We start from the raw sequence: 19,080 nt of genomic DNA, 5'->3' as shown, positions 1-19,080 counted from the left end.
AAAGAAGGAGATCCAAATGCAGACTTCCACAATGAAATGAGTGAGTCAAAGAATAAAATAATGATGTAACAACATACCAAAATTTCTGGGATGCAGCTAAAGCACTCTTCAGGGGGAAAATCATATTCCCATAAATATATATTAACAAAATAAAAAAAGAGAATCAATAAACTGAACATACATTTTAAAAAATTAAAAAGCCAACAAGTAAACAAACCTAAAATAAGCACAAAAGAGGAGATATTAAAAATTAGAGGAGAAAGAGATAAACTGGAACCAAAAAAAAATCACAGAAATGATAAAACCAAAAGCTGGTTCTTTGAAAAGACTAATAAAACTCATAAACTTTTATCTAATATGATTAAAAAGGAGGAAAACCAAATCAGTAAAAGAGCAAAGAAGGTGAAACTATAGCAAAACCAAAAGAAACAAAAAGAATACTCAGAAAATATTATACAGCTACATGTTAACAAAACTAAGAACACAAAATAGAAGAATACTTTAAAAAACAGAAAATATCCAAAAGTGTCAAAAGACCAGATGGGGATCTTAAATAACCCAATATAAGAAAAGGAACAGATTGAACTATAAAGGAACTATGAAAGAAAAAACTCCCAGTCCTGAAGGATTCACAGGAGAATTCTAACAAAATTTCAAAAGACAATTCTTAAAAATTGAGAAAGAAAGCACAACCAGAATCTTTTTCTGAGACAAATAGAGACCTCATACCTAAGCCAGGGAAAGATAAAACACAGATGGAAAACTATAGGTCAATATCATCAATGGATACCGATTCAAAATTTTTGAACAAAATCCTGCCAGACTAGAGCAATCTAAGAAATCATTCCTTTTGACCAAGTGGGATTTATATGAGGAATGTAAGGATGTTAGGAAACATTAGGAAAACAAATCAACATGTTAACCAAAATATCCAAAACTGCATAATCATCTCAACAGATACAGAAAAAGCCTTTGACAAAAGTATAGCTGCATAGGTTGAAGACATTTTTTTAATATCATAAAAAGTACTTGTCTAAAGCCAAAAGCAAGTATCTTCTGCAATGGAGATATATACGAGAGCCTTTCCCAATAAATATAGGAATGAAGCAAGAATGCCTGTTTTCCACACTGATATAGTTGTGGAAATAACAGCAATAGTGATAAGACAAGAAAAAAAATTAAAGGTTTGAAGATTGGTTAAAAAAGAGATCTGGCTATGCTTATTTGCTGATAATATGATGGCTTACTTGGAAAATCCTAGTGAATCAACATATATACTACAATGGTTTCAGGAAAGCAGCAGACTACAAAATAAAAATCAATAGCATTTCTATATAATAACAAAATTCAAAAAGCAAAAACAGAAAAAGAAATGTCATTCCAAATAACAACAAAATGCATAAAATATCTGGGGATCAACCTATGTACCAAAGCACACAAAAGACTAAGATTCAATTCCAAGGTGCTATACTAAACAGCTAATTCCACCCAGATCACCTTCTATTCATACTGTATATATCTCCTATGAATTTATTTATTTGTCTGCTGTCTCTCCCAACAGCATATGAGCTCTTTGATGTAAGGGACTGTTTCTACCTTCTTTTGTATGTCTAGCACTTGGTCTGGGGGGAGGAGCAAACATTTAATCAATGCTCATAGACTGCTCTCTGTATCCAGCACATAGCACAGAGCCTGGCACAAAGTTAAAAATTAAATACTTGCTGAATGAATGAATTCTATAATTACTAAGCTCACCCAATGTTAGAGCTGAAGGAGGGCTTAAAAACAACCCAGTCCATGAGGCAGCTGGGTGGCTCAGTGGATTGAGAGTCAGGCCTAGAGACAGGAGGTCCTAGGTTCAGATACAGCCTCATACACTTCCCAACTATGTGACCCTGGGCAAGTCACTTGACCCCCGTTGCCCGCCCTTACCACTCTTCCACCTGGGAGCCAATACACATAAGTTAAGGGTTAAAAAAAAAAGAAAAGAAAAAAAAACAACCCAGTCCAACTCCCTTGTTTTACATAAGGGGAAACTGAGTCCCAAAGATGGAAACTTACTCATTCAAACTCAGATGGGGAATTACTGGCAACCTTGGAACTAGGACCTACGTCTCCTGACAACAAACCCACTTCCAAATGTTTCCGCCACACCATGTTGCCTCTCATCTTTGCATAATTAGCAGACACAAAATAGTGAGGTTTCATTATTATACCAGAAATTGAAATGGAACTCACTGTGAAAACACACAGATGATATCTCCTTCAGTCAATTCATAAGGGAGCCCTCCTAGGAAAAAAGATAACAGGGATCATTAGCCATCACTCAGTACTCCAATAAGACGGATGTATATCTATTGTTGAGAATAAACCTAAGTTGGAAGCAATCTACTTATACCTGTAGACTTTTTAACCCACTCACAATATATTTGTTGTTCATTTTGATTTATATAGCACTTTTCAGGTCACAAAGTATTTTCCCTACAACTCCTCTCAGACTTCAGCAAAACAAGTCTTAGCATGCCAGTATTACAGATGGGGAAACTGAGAGCCAGATAGGAAAACTTAGCTAGGGTCAAATATTTATTAGGTGACAGAGCTGAGATTTTTATCCAAATCTTCTAATTCCAAACCTAGTGTTCTTTTCACTATATTACACACAAATAAGGTGTATAAATATGGGAGTTTCCTCTACCAAGGCAGATCATAGCAACCAGTGACTTGGTACATAAGTCCTAGAGAGCTGAGAGACACATGGAGGTGACATGATCTGCTCAAGATTTAATAGCTACTAAACATTAAATGTGGGATTGACCTTCCGGAATCCAAACCAAGCACTATCTATTCTATCTATTGCATCACACTGTCTCTCTCCATATACTCTATTATTTTTAATTATTTCATTTTTTCTCATAGTATTCTCTTTCTCTCTCCCTCTCCCTCTCTCCTTCCCTCCCTCCAATCTTTCTAAAGGTGTGACCCTGTGCAAGTCATTTAACCACCATTCCCAACTCCTCACCACTCTTCAGCCTTAGAACCAATTCACAGTAATGAGTCTAAAATGGAAGGTAAGGTTTATTTTCAAAGAGAGAGAATGTTCTGCCTCTGAATAGATAAATTGATAGGTGCCAGAAGAAACTTTTTCTCTATTTTTTTATTTCTAAATTTATTTTTCCATGTTTGCAGGATTCATTTTCTTTCCCTCCCCGCTCCCAGAGCTGACAAGCAATTCCACTGGGTTATTACATGTATTATCACTCACAACCTATTTCCATATTATTCGCTTTTGTAAAAGAGTCATCTTTTAAAACCAAAATCCCAAATCGGATACCCATATAAACAAGTGATAAGTCATATGTTTTTCTCCAGAAGGTACTTTTGAAAGGTAAAAAAATGTGTGGTGAATCTGGAGTAAGAACACTTGAATTGGAATCCCAGATTTGTCACTAACTTGCTGTGTGATATTGGGCAAAATTTTTCTCCTCCCTGGCCCTCAAAATATCACTGATTTAAAGGCAAAAAAGGGCTTCAGGTCATATAATTCAACCTCCTAATTTTGTAGATGAGAAAACGGTGGTCCAGACAAGGGAGAGGTTTGTCCAAGGGCATATACATAGTCGGTCTGCCTAAAACCACTCATTAAGTGCCTACTATGCGCCAAATCCTGTGTAAAGCACTAAGCATGCAAAGAAAGGCCAAAAGTGTCCCCTACTCTCAGAAGTTCACAGCTTAAGGGGGAGACCACAAACAACTACATCCAAACAAGTCGTATACTAGATAAACTGGAGAATGGGGAGGCACTAATGTTAATGGGGACAGGGAAAGGATTCTTGTAAAAGTTGGGATTTTAGCTGCAAGTTGAAAGAGGCCAGGGAAACTAGGAGGCCCCAGTTCCAGCCATGGGGGAAGAGTCAGTGAAAATGTCTGGATGGGGAGATGGAGTTGTCTCGCATAAGGAACAGCCAGGTCAGTGTCACTAGACTGCACAGTATATAAGAGTGAGTAAAGCAGAAGAATGGAAAGGCAGGAGGGGTCAAGTTAGAAAAGGTTTTGAACATCAAATAGTGAGGTTTATATTTGATTCTGGAGGTAAAAGGGAGCCACTGGAGTTTGAGTGTTGGGGTGATATAGTTGGACCTTCACTTTGGGAAAATTAACTTAGCTGAATGGAAGGTAAAGGCTTGGGGCAGGCAGATCCACCAGCAGAATATTTTAACAGTCCAGGCCCAAGGTGAATGTATGTACCAGGGCAGTAGCAAACCCAGAGAGATGGGGATATATTGAAGAGATATTAGTAACAGATTGGATGGGGGGGGCAGAGTAAGCAATGAAAGATAGTGAGGAGTGAAGAATGACACCTGGGCTTCAAACCGCAGGGACTTTGAAGATGGCAGTGCCCTCTCTACAGTATTAGGAAAAGTTTGAGAAGATAAGGAGTTTATTAAAAAGCAGAGTGTCACTGTCAGACCTGGGCTTTGGGAAATTCACTCTAAAAGCTGAATGGAGGAAGAGGATAAACTTAAGACAAAAGACCAACCAGCAGATTATCAAAAAGTCCGGGTACGAGGAGATGAGCGCCTGCACCCGAACGCTAGAACTGTCCGGAGAAAGAAGAACGTTCAGAAGAGATGTTAACAGAATGTAGAATGGAAAGAACTTTGTAACCCATTGTAGGTGGGGGAAGAGTGTGAGTGCTGAGGAGGATGACGTCTCGGTTGGGAGCCTCATCCAAGCTACCCTATTACTGTCAAGGTACCAGCTTCTACCGATGGCACCCCTATTTAACTTAAACGAGAACTGGCAGGGAGGTGGAGGGGAGGTTCCCAAGGTTGGCACTGCTTGCGGGTCAGAGTACTGAATCTTCCTGTACCTTCTCTGACCCGCTATTGCTATCTCTTCCTTTAGGAAAGGCAAATGCTAAACCTGGCACTGCTGGTGACTGTGGGGGAAGGGACAAGGAACATCAAGAGGCCACTGGGAATCCTTTGCCGTCCCGCCCAGCAGGGGGGCGTTGCTCAGCTCGCCTACTGCGCTAGGGGGGCTGGCACGTAGCACGAGCTTAGAGAGCTTAAGTTTACTGAACTGAAGAGAAGGGTGGCCCTACGGATAGGATACGGCTGACTGAGGGGGAGAGCTCCAGAGGGAGGAAGGAAGGGAGGGAAGGGGGAACGCGACCTCACCAAGGAAGATCCAGGCGCTGTCCTTGTACTCGGCGTGCCAGGACACCTTCTCCGCCACTCCGAGCTCCACCTCGCGTTCATTGAGCTCATTGATGAGCTTCACCTTGGTCAAGGCACTGTGGGGGAGAGAAGAGCAGAGAGGAGATGGGGGAGGGGGGACCACGCCGCTGCCGGAGGCAAAGACCCAAGGCCCCGCGCCAGGTCTCCCTGCACCGAGCGGCGCTCTGGCCCTGCGGCATTTGAGCAGCCCTACCCCCACCCACCAGCCCAACGCCCCGTAAGCCCCAGGCTCCCTCAACCCCAGCAAATTTTAAGTTTCCTACTTCATCTTGAGGAACTACCCAAACGTCTTCTTTCCGGGTTGCCTAGAACGCCGCGTCTGCGCAGCACAGAGAAATTGCAGTCTACGCATGCGCGTCAGAAGGTCGAGACACAAAGAGGGGCGGGGCTTACGCCAGGGTACGCAATAAACCTGTACGTGTAAATGGAACCTTGAAATGAAACCTTAGGTTCTTAGTCTAGAACTGAAGGCTGATGGCCATGGAGCTGAGGAAGGAAGGAAAGAGGTGGGAAAGAGAGGAAAGGAAAAGATATGGGAAAGGAATGGAGAGAAAGAAGGAAAGCAGGGAGGGAGGGAAGGAAGAAAGAAACAATGCTACTAGCACGTGTATAGATGCCAAAAGTGACCATAAGAGATGCTTTCCTTTTCGAAACTGACTTAGATCACGGAAGTGATTTGAGTTTCTCCTGTTAGATTTTGGGTGCGAGTATGTCTACTTATCTAGGTAACAGAGGTACTTACTTAAGTCCTGTGACAGCCATAGTTGAAACTGGTTGGGGAGTGAGGAGGGTAAATAAGCTTTTTATTTATCTTCTCTTCCTCTTTCTCCACCCCACCCCCACACACACACGCACCCCTCCTTCCCCCTACCCCCCATTCTCTTGCCACTGTACCACTAGAGCATATTCTTCACATGGTCAAAAAATTCAGAGAGAGAGAGAGAGAGAGAGAGTGAAAACAGTGGTATTTTGGTAATAGGAAAACAACTTTAATGAAAAAAATTTTAATGGAAAAAAATACTGGTCAGGATTCTAATCCTGATTTTTCCACTAATTACCTTTGTGGCTTTAGACAAATCCATTCCCCTCCTTGGGCCTCAGTTTACTCATCTGTGAAATGAAGGAATTGAGGGTCTGTGGCTAGAGAGACAGGCCTGGAGATAAGAGGTCCTGGGTTCAAATATGACCTCAGACACTTCCTGGCTGTGTGATCCTGGGCAAGTCACTTAACTCCCATTGCCTAGACCTTACCACTCTTCTGCCTTGGAACCATATTCAGTATGGATTCTAAAACCAAAGGAAAGGGTTGCAGGAAGGAAGGAACTGGACTAAATGACCCTGAGATCTTTTCCAAGCCTAAACTGATGATGACTAATAAATGAAAAAACTGATATATCAAATTTAAGGTGGTGAAACACAAGTCAGAAATGGTATCAAAGGCTGCTCTGCATCGCTGGCATCCCCTAAGCTCCAAATATCTCTCTATCTGGAGTCTGGAAGACCTGGGTTCAAGTACTGCTTCTGATACTCCCTGTGTGACCATGAGATAACCTTCCTGAAACTCAGTTTCCCCATTGGTAAAATAGGGGTGATGATAGCACTTGCCTCACAGTCTATTGCAATATTCAGATTAGATAATGGATACAAAGTACTTCCCAATGCAATTGTTATTTAGAAAGCTGACCCTACTATGTCAATTCCCTTCCCGTTTTTTTTTTCCTCCCTTCCGGACTCTGAGCACCATTCAGAGTCATCTGCTAGATGCAGCCTTTCCTGATCTCCTGAGTTGGTATTGCCTCCTTCCTTCCCATCACCTTGGATGTCTGTGTTGCCTACCCTGTTGGAATGAAAGCTACAAACCTAGAAACGTAAATTATCTAGGAAAGAACTCCCTTTTTGATCAGAACTGCCATGACAGCTGGAAAGCAGTTTGGCAGAAATTAGCCTTAGACTAATATCTTATATCTGCAAACCCTTGGCTCAAAAGACTTCTGGCTTCCAACTTGTACAGAAAAGATAAACAACTCCAACCTTTTTTTCAGGTTGCTGCAGGGAAAGAAAGCCTGGGAGGAAGTGGCACATTGAGAAGCTGGCCAACCCAATCAGGTCCCTATCCCTAGTTAGCTGTTCTAGAAAATTTGGGGAATTGCCCCTTGTGCAAGATCTGGGAATTTCCCTCTTGGCTGAACTGAGTTATCTACCTCCCAAAGGGAGAACTCATTTAATTTGTGTTGTCTGCTATATTTCTCCTATGTATGTTTTCTCTGATCTTTGTTTTGCTCTTAACTTGGATAAATGAGTTTATTTGCTATGTGTGTTCATTTTAGAACTAGAATCTGGTAGGAAGAGAGTCAAACATTGACTATAAAGCTTGGGATCCTCCTCCATTAAGGAACAGCATTCAGGAGTTTAGCTTAAACCTAAAAATGGTTTTGCCTGGATTAATAATATTTAAAGAAACAGATAGATATAATTCTAGCCCAGTATTCCCACTCCTCGAGGAAAGCAGATGCCAACCACCTCCCTCCTGATAGGAATTAAAGACTCCCAGGGAAAAGGATAAAGTGAGAAGAGGCTAGTAGACATGTCTATTCTTGCCTCCCTGTAAGCCACATCTATACAGATACATGTGATATGCATAATCTACATGGGCAAAAAACAACAGCAACACACATCCTCATATGTCATATTCCAAAATAAATTCAAAATGGATATATGACAAAAATATAAAATAATAGCATGAAACTACTAGAAAAGAGGCAGATCATAAATAAGAGAAATGAAAATCAAAACAATCTTAAGGGTTCACTTCGCTCTCATCAAATTAACAAAGATGACAAAAGAGAGGAATAGTCAATGTTGTAGAGATTTATGGAAAGTCAGGAACACTGATACCTTGTTAGTGAAGCTATAAACCACAACAACTATTCTGGAAAGAGATTTGGAATTTCAAAGTAAAGTGAATAAAATATCTGCACCCTTTGACTCAAAGTTTCCATTCAGGAAGGAAGGAAGGAAGAAAGGAAGGAAGGAAGGGGCTCAATTCATACACCAAAATATTTATAACAATACCTTTTTGTGATAGCAAAGAACTAGAAACAAAGAGGATGCCCATCAATTGGGAAATGGCTAAAGCATGCCATTACATAAATGTAATGAAATATTACTGAGCTACAAGAAGTCACGAGCAATGAATACAAAGAAATCTGAAAAGAAACAAAGTGGTAAAAAATGTAATCTGAATTTAAAGAAGCCAAGTCAGAAAAATGATGTCTACAATGACAGTAATGCAGTAAACAGAGAATACCTTCCATCAAATAATAGAAACAATGTTTTAAAATTATAAAGAACACACTAGGCCCCAAAGAAAAGAGATGAAAAAACATGTCGACCTGCTTGTATGCAGAAGGAAGAGTCCATGCGTTGTAGAGCACTGAATGGAATGATGTAAAAATAAAAGAAAGTAGGGGGCAGCTGGATGGCTCAGTGGAATAAGAGCCAGGCCTAGAAATGGGAGGTCCTAGGTTCAAATTTGACCTCAGGCACTTCCCAGCTGTGTGACCCTGGGCAAGTCACTTGACCCCCATTGCCTAGCCCTTACCAATCTTCTGCCTTGGAGCCGATACACAATATTGATTCTAAGATGGAAGGTGAGGATTTTAAAATAAATAATAAAAGAGAGTAATAAAAATCTATTTTAACAAAAGAATATAAGCTTTTTAAGTTCAGGAAGAAAAAAACACTTTTGTCCAAATCCCCAGCACCTAACACTATGCATGCATATAGCAGGCATATAATAAATGCTTGTTCATTAACTGAACTGAAGATATAAATATCCCTTCACATTTCCAAATCCCTCAACTAGAAATTCACACTTCTAATCAGAAATTAACACTTTGGCACTTCAACTTGCATGCTTATTTTCTCTCTCTATCTCTAACCACCCCCTTCCAAATGGCCCCATTCCCTCTGCCAAAAACATGCTCGAGTGTCCCCTTCCTAAAATAAATTGACCAGAGAATGTCAGGAGTCTCACCTCCTCATTGTAGGGAAGAAGTGACTGAGGCCCAGAGAGGGGAAAGGACTTGTAGCAAGTTGGTGGCAAGCAAAATTAGGACTAGAACCCAGGACCCCTAAGGTCCATCCAATGCAATGCTTTTTCTACCACACCACACTGCCTTCATTTATATTTGCCATCTACTTCAAACTTCCCAAAATCGTTTAATCTACAATTTTGAAAAATCCCGAGCTTCCTTTAAGGTTCAGCTCTTGTGCAACCTTCTACCAGAAGCCTTTCTTTATTTCCCCTGGTGTTAGAGATCTCTCCTTTTTAAAAAATGATCATGTAACATGTTTTAAACTTGCTTTAAATGACCATGTAACAAGTAGGATGTTCACTTATTAGGGAAAGGATATTTTCATTTCTGATTTTATATCTCCAGCCCTCAGCACAATGTCTTACACAAAGAAAATTCAAAAATGCTCACTGAGGGGAAGCTAGTTAGCACAGTTGAGAAAGTGCCAGGTCTAGAGTCGGGAGGACTTGGGTTCGAATTTAACCTCAGTCACTTCCTAGCTGTGTGACCCTGGGCAAGTCACTTTACCCCAGTTGTCTAGTTGTTACTAAGACAGAAATTAAGGGTTTCATGAATAAATAACTGCTCATTGAATTGAGCAAAAAAGGTCATCTATGCCCTTCCCTTCTTTCCTTGCATTCTGGCTTTCACTTTAACCTCTCCACTCAAACTATTCTCACAGATTTCAATGACTTCCCAATGAAAGAATAAAGTGGCTTTTTCTAAATTCCAGTCCTCCCTGATCTTGCCTTGCATGACAACTAGCCGCACTCATCTGTCTTCCTCCCTCCTTCAAAAGTGTTTTCCCAAAGTTCTATGCTGATACCCTTTGATCCAGCAGTACCACTACTAGGTTTGTATCCTAAAGAGATAATAATGGAAAATGTATGTACAAAAATATTTATAGCCGTGCTCTTTGTGGTGGTAAAAAATTGGAAAAGAAAGGGATGCCCTTGTATTGGAGAATGGCTGAACAAACTGTGGTATATGATGGTGATGGAATACTATTGTGCTGTAAGGAATGATGAACTGGAGGAGTTCTATATGAACTGGGAGAACCTCCAGGAACTGATGCAGAGTGAAATGAACAGAATCAAGAGAACATTGTACACAGAAAGTGAAACACAGTGGAACGATCCAATGTAATTGACTTTGATACTACAAGACAATCCCAAGGGATTTATGAGAAAGAACACTATCCACATCGAGAGAAAGAACTGTGGGAGTAGAAACACAGAAGAAAAACATATGACTTATCATTTGTTTATATGGATATATGATTTGGGGTTTTGGTTCTGAAAGATTGCTCTATTGCAAAAGTGAATAATATGGAAATGGGTATAAGTGATAACATTTATATAACCCAGTGGAAATGCTTATTGGATATGGGAGGGAAGAGGGAAGGGAAAGAAAATGAATCATGTAAACATAGAAAAATATTTTTTAAAAAGATATATAAGTTCGGGGGCAGCTGGGTAGCTCAGTGGAGTGAGAGTCAGGCCTAGAGACAGGAGGTCCTAGGTTCAAACCCGGCCTCAGCCACTTCCCAGCTGTGTGACCCTGGGCAAGTCACTTGACCCCCATTGCCCACCCTTACCAATCTTCTACCTATGAGACAATACACCGAAGTACAAGGGTTTTAAAAAAAAGATATATAAGTTCGATTTGTAAAAAATTAAATTAGATTTTTTAAAACTTTTTTAGGGGGCAGCTGGGTAGCTCAGTGGATTGAGAGTCAGGCCTAGAGACAGGAGGTCCTAGGTTCAAATCTGGCCTCAGACACTTCGCAGCTGTGTGACCCTGGGCAAGTCACTTGACCCCCATTGCCTACCTTTACCACTCTTCTGCCTTGGAGCCAATACACAGTATTGGCTCCAAGACGGAAGGTGAGGGTTTAAAAAAACTTTTTAAAAAAGTTCTATGCTCTCTATATTCTCTGTGGGAGATTCTACCTCTCCCAAAGCTTTTAGGGCTTTGACCACCTCTATGAAAATGACTCCCAAACCTAAGTCTCCAGCCCTGATCTCTCTTCAGAGCTTCAGATCAACATCTCCAATTGCCAGCTAGATGTCTCCACCTGTATATTCCACCAAAATCTGAAATTCAACATGTCCAAAACTGAGTTTATCTTTCCCCAATTTCTCTGACCCCCTATCATCAACACACTGCCAGTAATCTTTCTAGCACACACAAACCCATAACCACTTGTCTCCTCAAAAATTTCATTTCTAAGGATCTGTATGTACAAAAATATTTATTGCTGCACTTTTTGTGGTAGCAAAGAATTGGAAACTAAAGAGTTGTCCCTCTTTTGGGGAATGGCTGAACAAATTGTGGTATATGATGGTAATAGAATGCTATTGCTGTAATGAATTATGAACTGGATGATTTCAGGAAAAGCTGGAAAGATCTGCAGGAACCGAGGCAGAGCAAAATAAGCAGAACCGGGAGAGCATTGTACACACTAACCAATCAAATGTGATAGACTTTGCTACTAAGAGCTACAAAGATCCAGGACAATTCTGATGGACTTATGAAAAAGAATTCTATCCTTCTCCAGAGAAAGAAGTGTTGGAGTAGAAATGCAGATGAAAACATATGATTTATCACTTGTTGATTTGAGTATGTGATTTGGGATTTTGGTTCTATAAGATTATTCGCTTACAAAAAATGAATAACATGGAAAAATGTTTTGATTGAATTGCTTGTCAACTCCAGGAGGGGGAAGGGAAGAAGTGAGAGAGACAACATGACATATAAATTTGGAAAACTTATGTGGAAATTTGTTATTAAAATAAAATAAAGACAACTTTTTTCATTTCATTTCCAAATACTGGTTGAACATCTATCTCTGAAAATCCAGCTGTCATATCAAAGCCAACATGTCCAATTAATCAACAGACATTTATCAAGCACTAGACTCTTTAATGGGCACTGGCAGGATGTAAATACATAAACAAGAGTCCCTGCTCTCTGGGAGCTGACATTCTACTGGGAGAATACAACAGGCTCACAAGCAAGTCAAAACAAGACCTATACAAAAGAGGAGGCAGCTGGGTAACTCAGTGGATTGAGAGTCAGACCTAGAGATGGGAGGTCCTAGGTTCAAATCTGGTCTCAGACACTTCCCAGCTGCGTGACCCTGGGCAACTCACTTTACCCCTATTACCTAGCCCTTACCACTCTTCTGCCTTGGAACTAATACACAGTATTGATTCCAAGACAGAAGGTGAGGGTTTAAAAAAATTGAAAAAAAAAAGATCTATACAAAAGAAATTCAGAGTGATTGGGCTAGGGGGTAGGGAAATCAGGAAAGACATCCTGAAAGAGGTGACATTGAGCTAAGCCCGGAAAGGAACTTTGAATTCTAAAAGGCAGAAGTAAGGAAAAGGAGCATTCAAGGCACAAGGACAAACTTTGAAAATGCAATGAGGCAGGAGAGTGAATGTCATTTACAAAGAATGTCCAATAACCCAGTTTCACTGGAACATAAAGTACAAAACTTGAGAGTAATGTTTAATCAGCCTGAAAAGACAGGTTAGAGACAGAATGTGAAGAGCTCTAAATGCAAAACAGAGGTATTAATATTTTATCCTAGAGCTGATAGGGAGACATTGAAGTTTCTTGAGCAAGGTGGGGGGGGGGGTGAGACACTAAGGCCTGCACTAAAGGAATATCAATTTTGCAGCTATACAAAGGATGGATTGGAGAGAAGTCTGACAAAATTCAGAAAGCGCAATGAGGATATGTTGCATTGGTCCAGATGAAAGAAGTCTTTGGGGCTAGGCTATAAATGCAAAGAAAAGGATGTATGTCAGAAGTAATATGGAGATAGAATCAACAAGACTAGGCAGTTGATAGTATGGTAGGATCTCACTTTGTGCAAATTCAAATATACATGACTGGCAATAAAAAAATACAGACAGAATATTACAAAATGTAAAATGAATGACTATGATTATATCGAATTAAAAAGGTTTTGTACAAAAAACAATGCAATCAAAATTAGAAGGAAAACAACAAACTGGGAAAACATTTTTATAACAAAACTCTCTGACAAAGGTTTAATTTCCCAAATATATAAGGAACTAAGTCAAATTTACAAAAAATCAAGCCATTCTCTAATTGATAAATGGTGAAGGGACATGAATAGGCAGTTTTCACATAAAGAAATCAACACTATCAATAAGCACATGAGAAAGTGTTCTAAATCTCTCATAATTAGAGAAATACAAATCACAACAATTCTGAGGTACCACCTCACACCTAGCAAATTGGCTAAAATGATAGCAGGGAAGAGTAATAAATGTTGGAGGGGATGTGGCAAAATTGGGACATTAATGCACTGGTGGTGGAGTTGTAAACTGATCCAACCATTCTGGAGGGCAATTTGGAACTATTCCCAAAGGGCTTTAAAAGACTGCCTGCCCTTTGATCTAGCCATACCACTGCTGGGTTTATACCCCAAAGAGAAAATAAGGAAAAAGACATGTACAAAAATATTTATAGCCAGGCTCTGTGGTGGCAAAAAACTGGAAAATGAGGGGATGGCCTTCAATTGGGGAATGGCTGAACAAATTGTGTTATCTGCTGGTGATGGAATACTTATTGTGCTGAAAGGAATAAAGAACTGGAGGAATTCCATGTGAACTGGAAAAACCTCCAGGAATTGATGCAGAGTGAAAGGAGCAGAACCAGGAGAACATTGTACACAGAGACTGATACAATGTAGCACGATCAAATGCAACTGACTTTGCTACCAGCAGCAATGGAATGGCCCAGGACAATCCAGAGGAATTTATGAAACAGAACACTATCCTCGTCCAGAGAAAGAACTGTGGGAGTATAAACGCAGAAGAAAAACATATAATCAATCACATATTTTGATGGGGATGTGACTGGGGTTTTTATGTTAACATGGAAATAGATTTTGAACAATGACACATGTATAACCCAGTGGAATTGCTTGTCAGCTCCAGGAGAGGGGAGGGAAGAAGGATGGGAAAAATCATGAATCATGTAACCATGGAAAATATTCTAAATAAATTTTTAAATGATTTACTGAAAAAATGCAGACAGAAAAATGCATAAAATAAAATGTTTTAATTACATGCTAAATCCTCCATGTTTTCCCAAGCTACAGAAACGCCTGTAGCAGTTGACCCAATCACATTCATTGGTGTGAGTCATTACATTGTTTTACACCAAACATTAGCTCCCACATCAGTCTTTTTGTCCAGAGTTCTCCCTTGTAACAAGTTGTGTCCTCATCACCACAGTGCTTCTCTTTGTTTCATGAATGTTATTTGGTCATTAATAATGACCCCAAAGTACAAGAGGAGTGATACTGGAAGCTCTGATAAGCCATAAAGTACCTGGGTATAATTGCATACTTATTAAATAATGGGATTTGCCATTATTTACAATTTTCAATTTACCTGCAGGGTCTTAGAATGGATCAGTCACATAAAACAAAGTCCTATAGTACCCAATGATTAAAGGAGAAGAAAAAGTCAAGGATGACTCTGAGGTTGCCAGCCTGGGTGACTAGAAGAATGGTGGTGCCCTCAGCAGAAATAAAGAATTTAGGAGAAAGGGTATAGTTAAGGCAAAACTGACATGTTGAGTTGGAGAAGCCTATGGGACATCTAAATGGAAATGTTAATGAGAGCGACAATTGAAGAATAAGACTTAGGAGAGAGAGATGAGGACTACATATAGACTTGGGTGTCATCTACATGGAAAAGAGAATTGAACCAATGGGAACTGCTGAGATTGCCATGAGAAAGAAGAGGAGACAGTTCAGATGGAGTTAAAAGGTAGGACATGGATGGCAATTCTACAGAACTGTCCAAGAAAAATTGATCTCTCGAGTTAGAAGAGAACTACAACAAAGCAGAATCAAAGAAATTCAGGGAGGAGAGAGTATCCAGAAAGAGAAGGTGGTTAATAGTACCACACCCTGCAAAGATGTCAACAATGAGGACTGAGAAAAAACTGTTGGATTTGCAAAAAATAATAATAATAATTGTTGGGGCAGCTGGGACTTAGTGCATAGAGAGCATTAGAGATGGGAGGTCTTGGGTTCAAATCTAACCTCAGACACTTAGTAGGTGGATGACCCTGGGCAAGTCACTTTACCCTGTATGCCTCACTTCCTTGTCTGTAAAATGGAGAAGGAAATGGCAAACCACTCCAGGATCTTTGCCAAGAAAACCAAAAATGGGATCACAAATTGGACATAACTGAGCAATGAAAAAATTGCACCAGGCACTGTATAAAGTGCTCTTTTTTCTTTTTACAAACATCACATTTGATCCTGGATATGCTTGCAGGTATCAGAGAAATATGAAAATTAGGCAAAGATAAGGGATGATGGAAGGAACTGTTCACCAGAGGAAATAGGAGAGAATGAATGAGCAGAGATGTTAGCACTGACAAGAACGGCCATCTCTTCATTAGAGATAAGGCCAAAGTTGGAGCAAGCAGGAGATGATATGAGGTCATCTGAAGTGTGAAATCAGAAAGAACAGAGAACTTAGGATGGATGTTCTCAGTTTTTTCAGAGAATTATTGGCATGTAAATTAAAGTCCCAAAGTATAAAGGCAGGGGTTGGAATAGGTACTGAACTCTTTCTTTTTTTTTCAATATAATTTGGGGTTTTTTTTAATATTTTTTCCATGGTTACTTGATTCTTGTCTCTTTCCCCTCGCCTCCTAGAGCTGACAAGCAATTCCCCTGGGTTATACACATATTATCACTCAAAATCTATTTCCATATTATTCATTTTTGCAATAGAGCAGTCTTTTAAAAACTAAAACCCCCAATCATATACCCATATAAACAAGTGATAAATCACATGTTTTTCTTTTACGTTTCTACTCCCACAGTTCTTTCTCTTGCTGTGGATAGCAGTTTTTGTCCTAAGTCCCTCAGGATTGTCCTGGATCACTGCATTGCTATTAGGTACTGAACTCCTTGAGAAATGAGAGAGAAGGGCACAGGAGCTGGGCAGTGCCTGATTGTCCCCAATTTGTGATGAGTGTGATCTACTGGATGGAGCGAGCTTAAGAGCAGGAAAGAGATGGAGTGGTGGAGGCACCAAGCATTTGGAAGAAGCATATCATGGGCCCAGATCACCATGCTAACTTGGTCTGGGATCATAAGCTTGAGGACATTTACATATCTTATGGTGCAGAAATTTGGCATAGTAAAAGTCATTAGAAGCCTCTTTTTGGGGATGAAGTCACTGCCCCAGCCTAGTGAGTATTGAGTATTCACACCACCTGCCCTGGAGAAGATCCGCACTGATCATCAATAGGAACGTAGTGTGCTATTCCATTCATTCTCTACCCATCTCTCCCAATCCTTCCCCTTCCCCCTCTACCCCCAGCTACTCATTAACTTCCTAGATTTATCTCTGCAGAGAAAGCTAAACAGGGACAGATTGCATGTGGTTTATCTGTCTCTAGAGATCTCAGGTTGCTTAGTTGTCAGGGCAGAAGTAGCCATGCAAAGTGGTAAAAATATCCTAGGGCTTTATTCAGTGGGCTTCTCCAAATGGCTATGAAATTAGAGGCAGTTACTTCCCAAGAGACTTGGGTTTTGAGGTTCGAGGCTGCACATAACCTTACCCAAAGGTTTAATCATCCCTTTTATGGAGTAGAAAGGATGGAGTGAGAAAGGAAAGAGTGAGACGGTCTTACCTGACACTAAAAAGTTAATATGGTATAGTGGGGAAAAGGCTAGATTTCAAGTCAAGCTGAGAGCCCAGTTCCAACATGGAATGATGACTGTGAGCACTGAACCACCTGTCAAGTGGGGCTGATACTTAGAATACCCATCTCACAAGGTCATTGTGGGGGAAAGTGTTATACAAATACATAAATCATGAAATAAATCTATTACAGACCTATTAGTTTAGAGAGGGGAACAAATGAGAAATAATTTGGAAGGAGGATAAAGAAAGAAATCTGTTGGTGTCCATTTGGTGGGTTAGGCTGCAGTTTTCTCAGAGGCTAGATGACTTAAAGCACCTAAAGGAGAAAGAAAAGCCAGGAATATTCTCCATGGAGATAGTTTGGGAGGGAATTTGTGACTGAGATTTCTATTTGATGGTCCATGGGAAGGAAGAACGGTCTGTTATAATAGGGCTGGGGACAAAGGAACACACTGAACATAATTCTATTCATGATCTCAGTTAACATGTTAAGAATTGTGTGGGTACACAAAGGAATTCAACATTAATTCAATTCACCAAAAATTTCTTGAGGAAGGAGTCCTTGCTTTCGTGGAAAGACAGAACAGATTCAAGTCAACCAATCCACAAGCAAATTAATTCAGTTCAATTCAATTCACACACTAATTCAATTTGATGGTATCACAAAGCAATGTGTCAGCAATGATACTTTGGACAAGAGTGGAAGCCATGTTGGAGAGGAGACAGAATGGAACTCAAAGACCAGATGGGAGGCTATCACAGTGGAGGAAAGGTGATAACAGCCTGAACTAGGGAGGTGGCAAAATGAGTGGAAAGATGGAAGCCTAGACACTAATCAATGGGAAAAAGATCTGAGGGACCCTTTGTCCCAGAAGTTTCCAACATGAGGCATATTCCCCCTAGGAAATCAAAAACAGAAAGGCCTTAAATATACAAAACTATTTATAGGAAATAACTGTAAAAGAAATAGGTCCTTGTTATTTGGGAAATGGCTAAACAAACTACAGTACATGAATGTAGGGAGAGGGCCTGGGACTGGAGCTTTGATTTAACTGATATAGGGACTCCTAGGTGAGGAAACTCCCCCTACAAATGAAGATAAGCAACTTCTCTATAACTTCTACTCTGAGAGATTTGCCTAGGGTACTGAGAAGTGAACTGACTTGCCTAAGATCACACAACTGGTATGTATCCCAGGTAGGACCTGAACCCAGGTGCTCCTGGTGGGCTTGCTATCTACTATGAAACATTGCCTCTCATGTAGGAATATCATGAAGTATTATTGTGCAGTAAAGTAAAAAAATGAGGACTATGAGGATTTCTGAGAAACATGAGAAGACTTCAGTGAACTAATATGGTATGAAATAAGCAGAAGCAAGGGGGCAGCTAGCTGGTTCAGTGAAAGGAGAGCCAGGCCTGGAGATGGAAGTATCTTGCCTCAGACACTTCCTAGCTGTGTGACCTTGGGCAAATCACTTAACCCCTATTCCCTACCCCTTACCCCTATTCTGCATTGGAACCAATGCACAGTATTGATATTGATATTAATACTGATTCTAAGACAGAAGGTAAGGGTTTAAAAAAAGAAGAAAGAAGTAGAAATAGGCAAACAGCAAATAGAACACACTTGGCAATGTCAGTGAAAAGAATGCAAAATCAAAGCCTAACCATGAGTAACTAATAACCAGACTGAGTCTCAGAGAAAAGATTATGAAAATGCGTTCCCTCCTCTTGGCAGACAGGCTGAGGCTCTACACTGTCAAACAATATATCAGTTGTTTCTGCTCAACTGTTTTTCCTTGATACAACAAAAGTTTTAATGCTAGGTTAGGGTTATGGAATTATGTTTTAGAAATTATATGAAAACAAAGGGCACTAATAAAATATAACTTAAAAAAGCAATAGAGGGGCAGCCTCAGACACTTCCTAGCTGTGTGATCCTGGGCAAATCACTTAATCCCCATGGCCTAGCTCTTACCATTCTTCTGCCTTAGAACCAATACATAGTATTGATTCTAAGATGGAAAGTAAGAGTTTAAAAAA

The 19,080-nt window shown here is 40.1% G+C and overlaps 1 protein-coding gene across 2 annotated transcripts in view; it reads right to left on the bottom strand.

Moving 5' to 3' along the window:
• RBMX2 (RNA binding motif protein X-linked 2) overlaps positions 1-5,578 on the bottom strand; it is a 36,496-nt gene extending 30,918 nt beyond the window's left edge. For both annotated transcript variants that reach the window (XM_044682463.1, XM_044682462.1), the window contains exons 1-3: positions 5,504-5,578; positions 5,181-5,296; positions 2,239-2,290 (exon numbers count right to left, since the gene is read on the bottom strand). In XM_044682463.1, the coding sequence (XP_044538398.1) occupies positions 2,239-2,290; positions 5,181-5,296; positions 5,504-5,508 (173 nt within the window). In that variant the 5' untranslated portion in view covers positions 5,509-5,578. The remainder of the gene's footprint in view (positions 1-2,238; positions 2,291-5,180; positions 5,297-5,503) is intronic.
• Between the last annotated feature and the right edge of the window lie 13,502 nt (positions 5,579-19,080).

This window comes from Gracilinanus agilis, chromosome X (assembly GCF_016433145.1).
Source record: "Gracilinanus agilis isolate LMUSP501 chromosome X, AgileGrace, whole genome shotgun sequence".
Taxonomy (NCBI): Eukaryota; Metazoa; Chordata; class Mammalia; order Didelphimorphia; family Didelphidae; genus Gracilinanus; species Gracilinanus agilis.
This window is presented reverse-complemented; position numbering and strand designations above follow the sequence as displayed.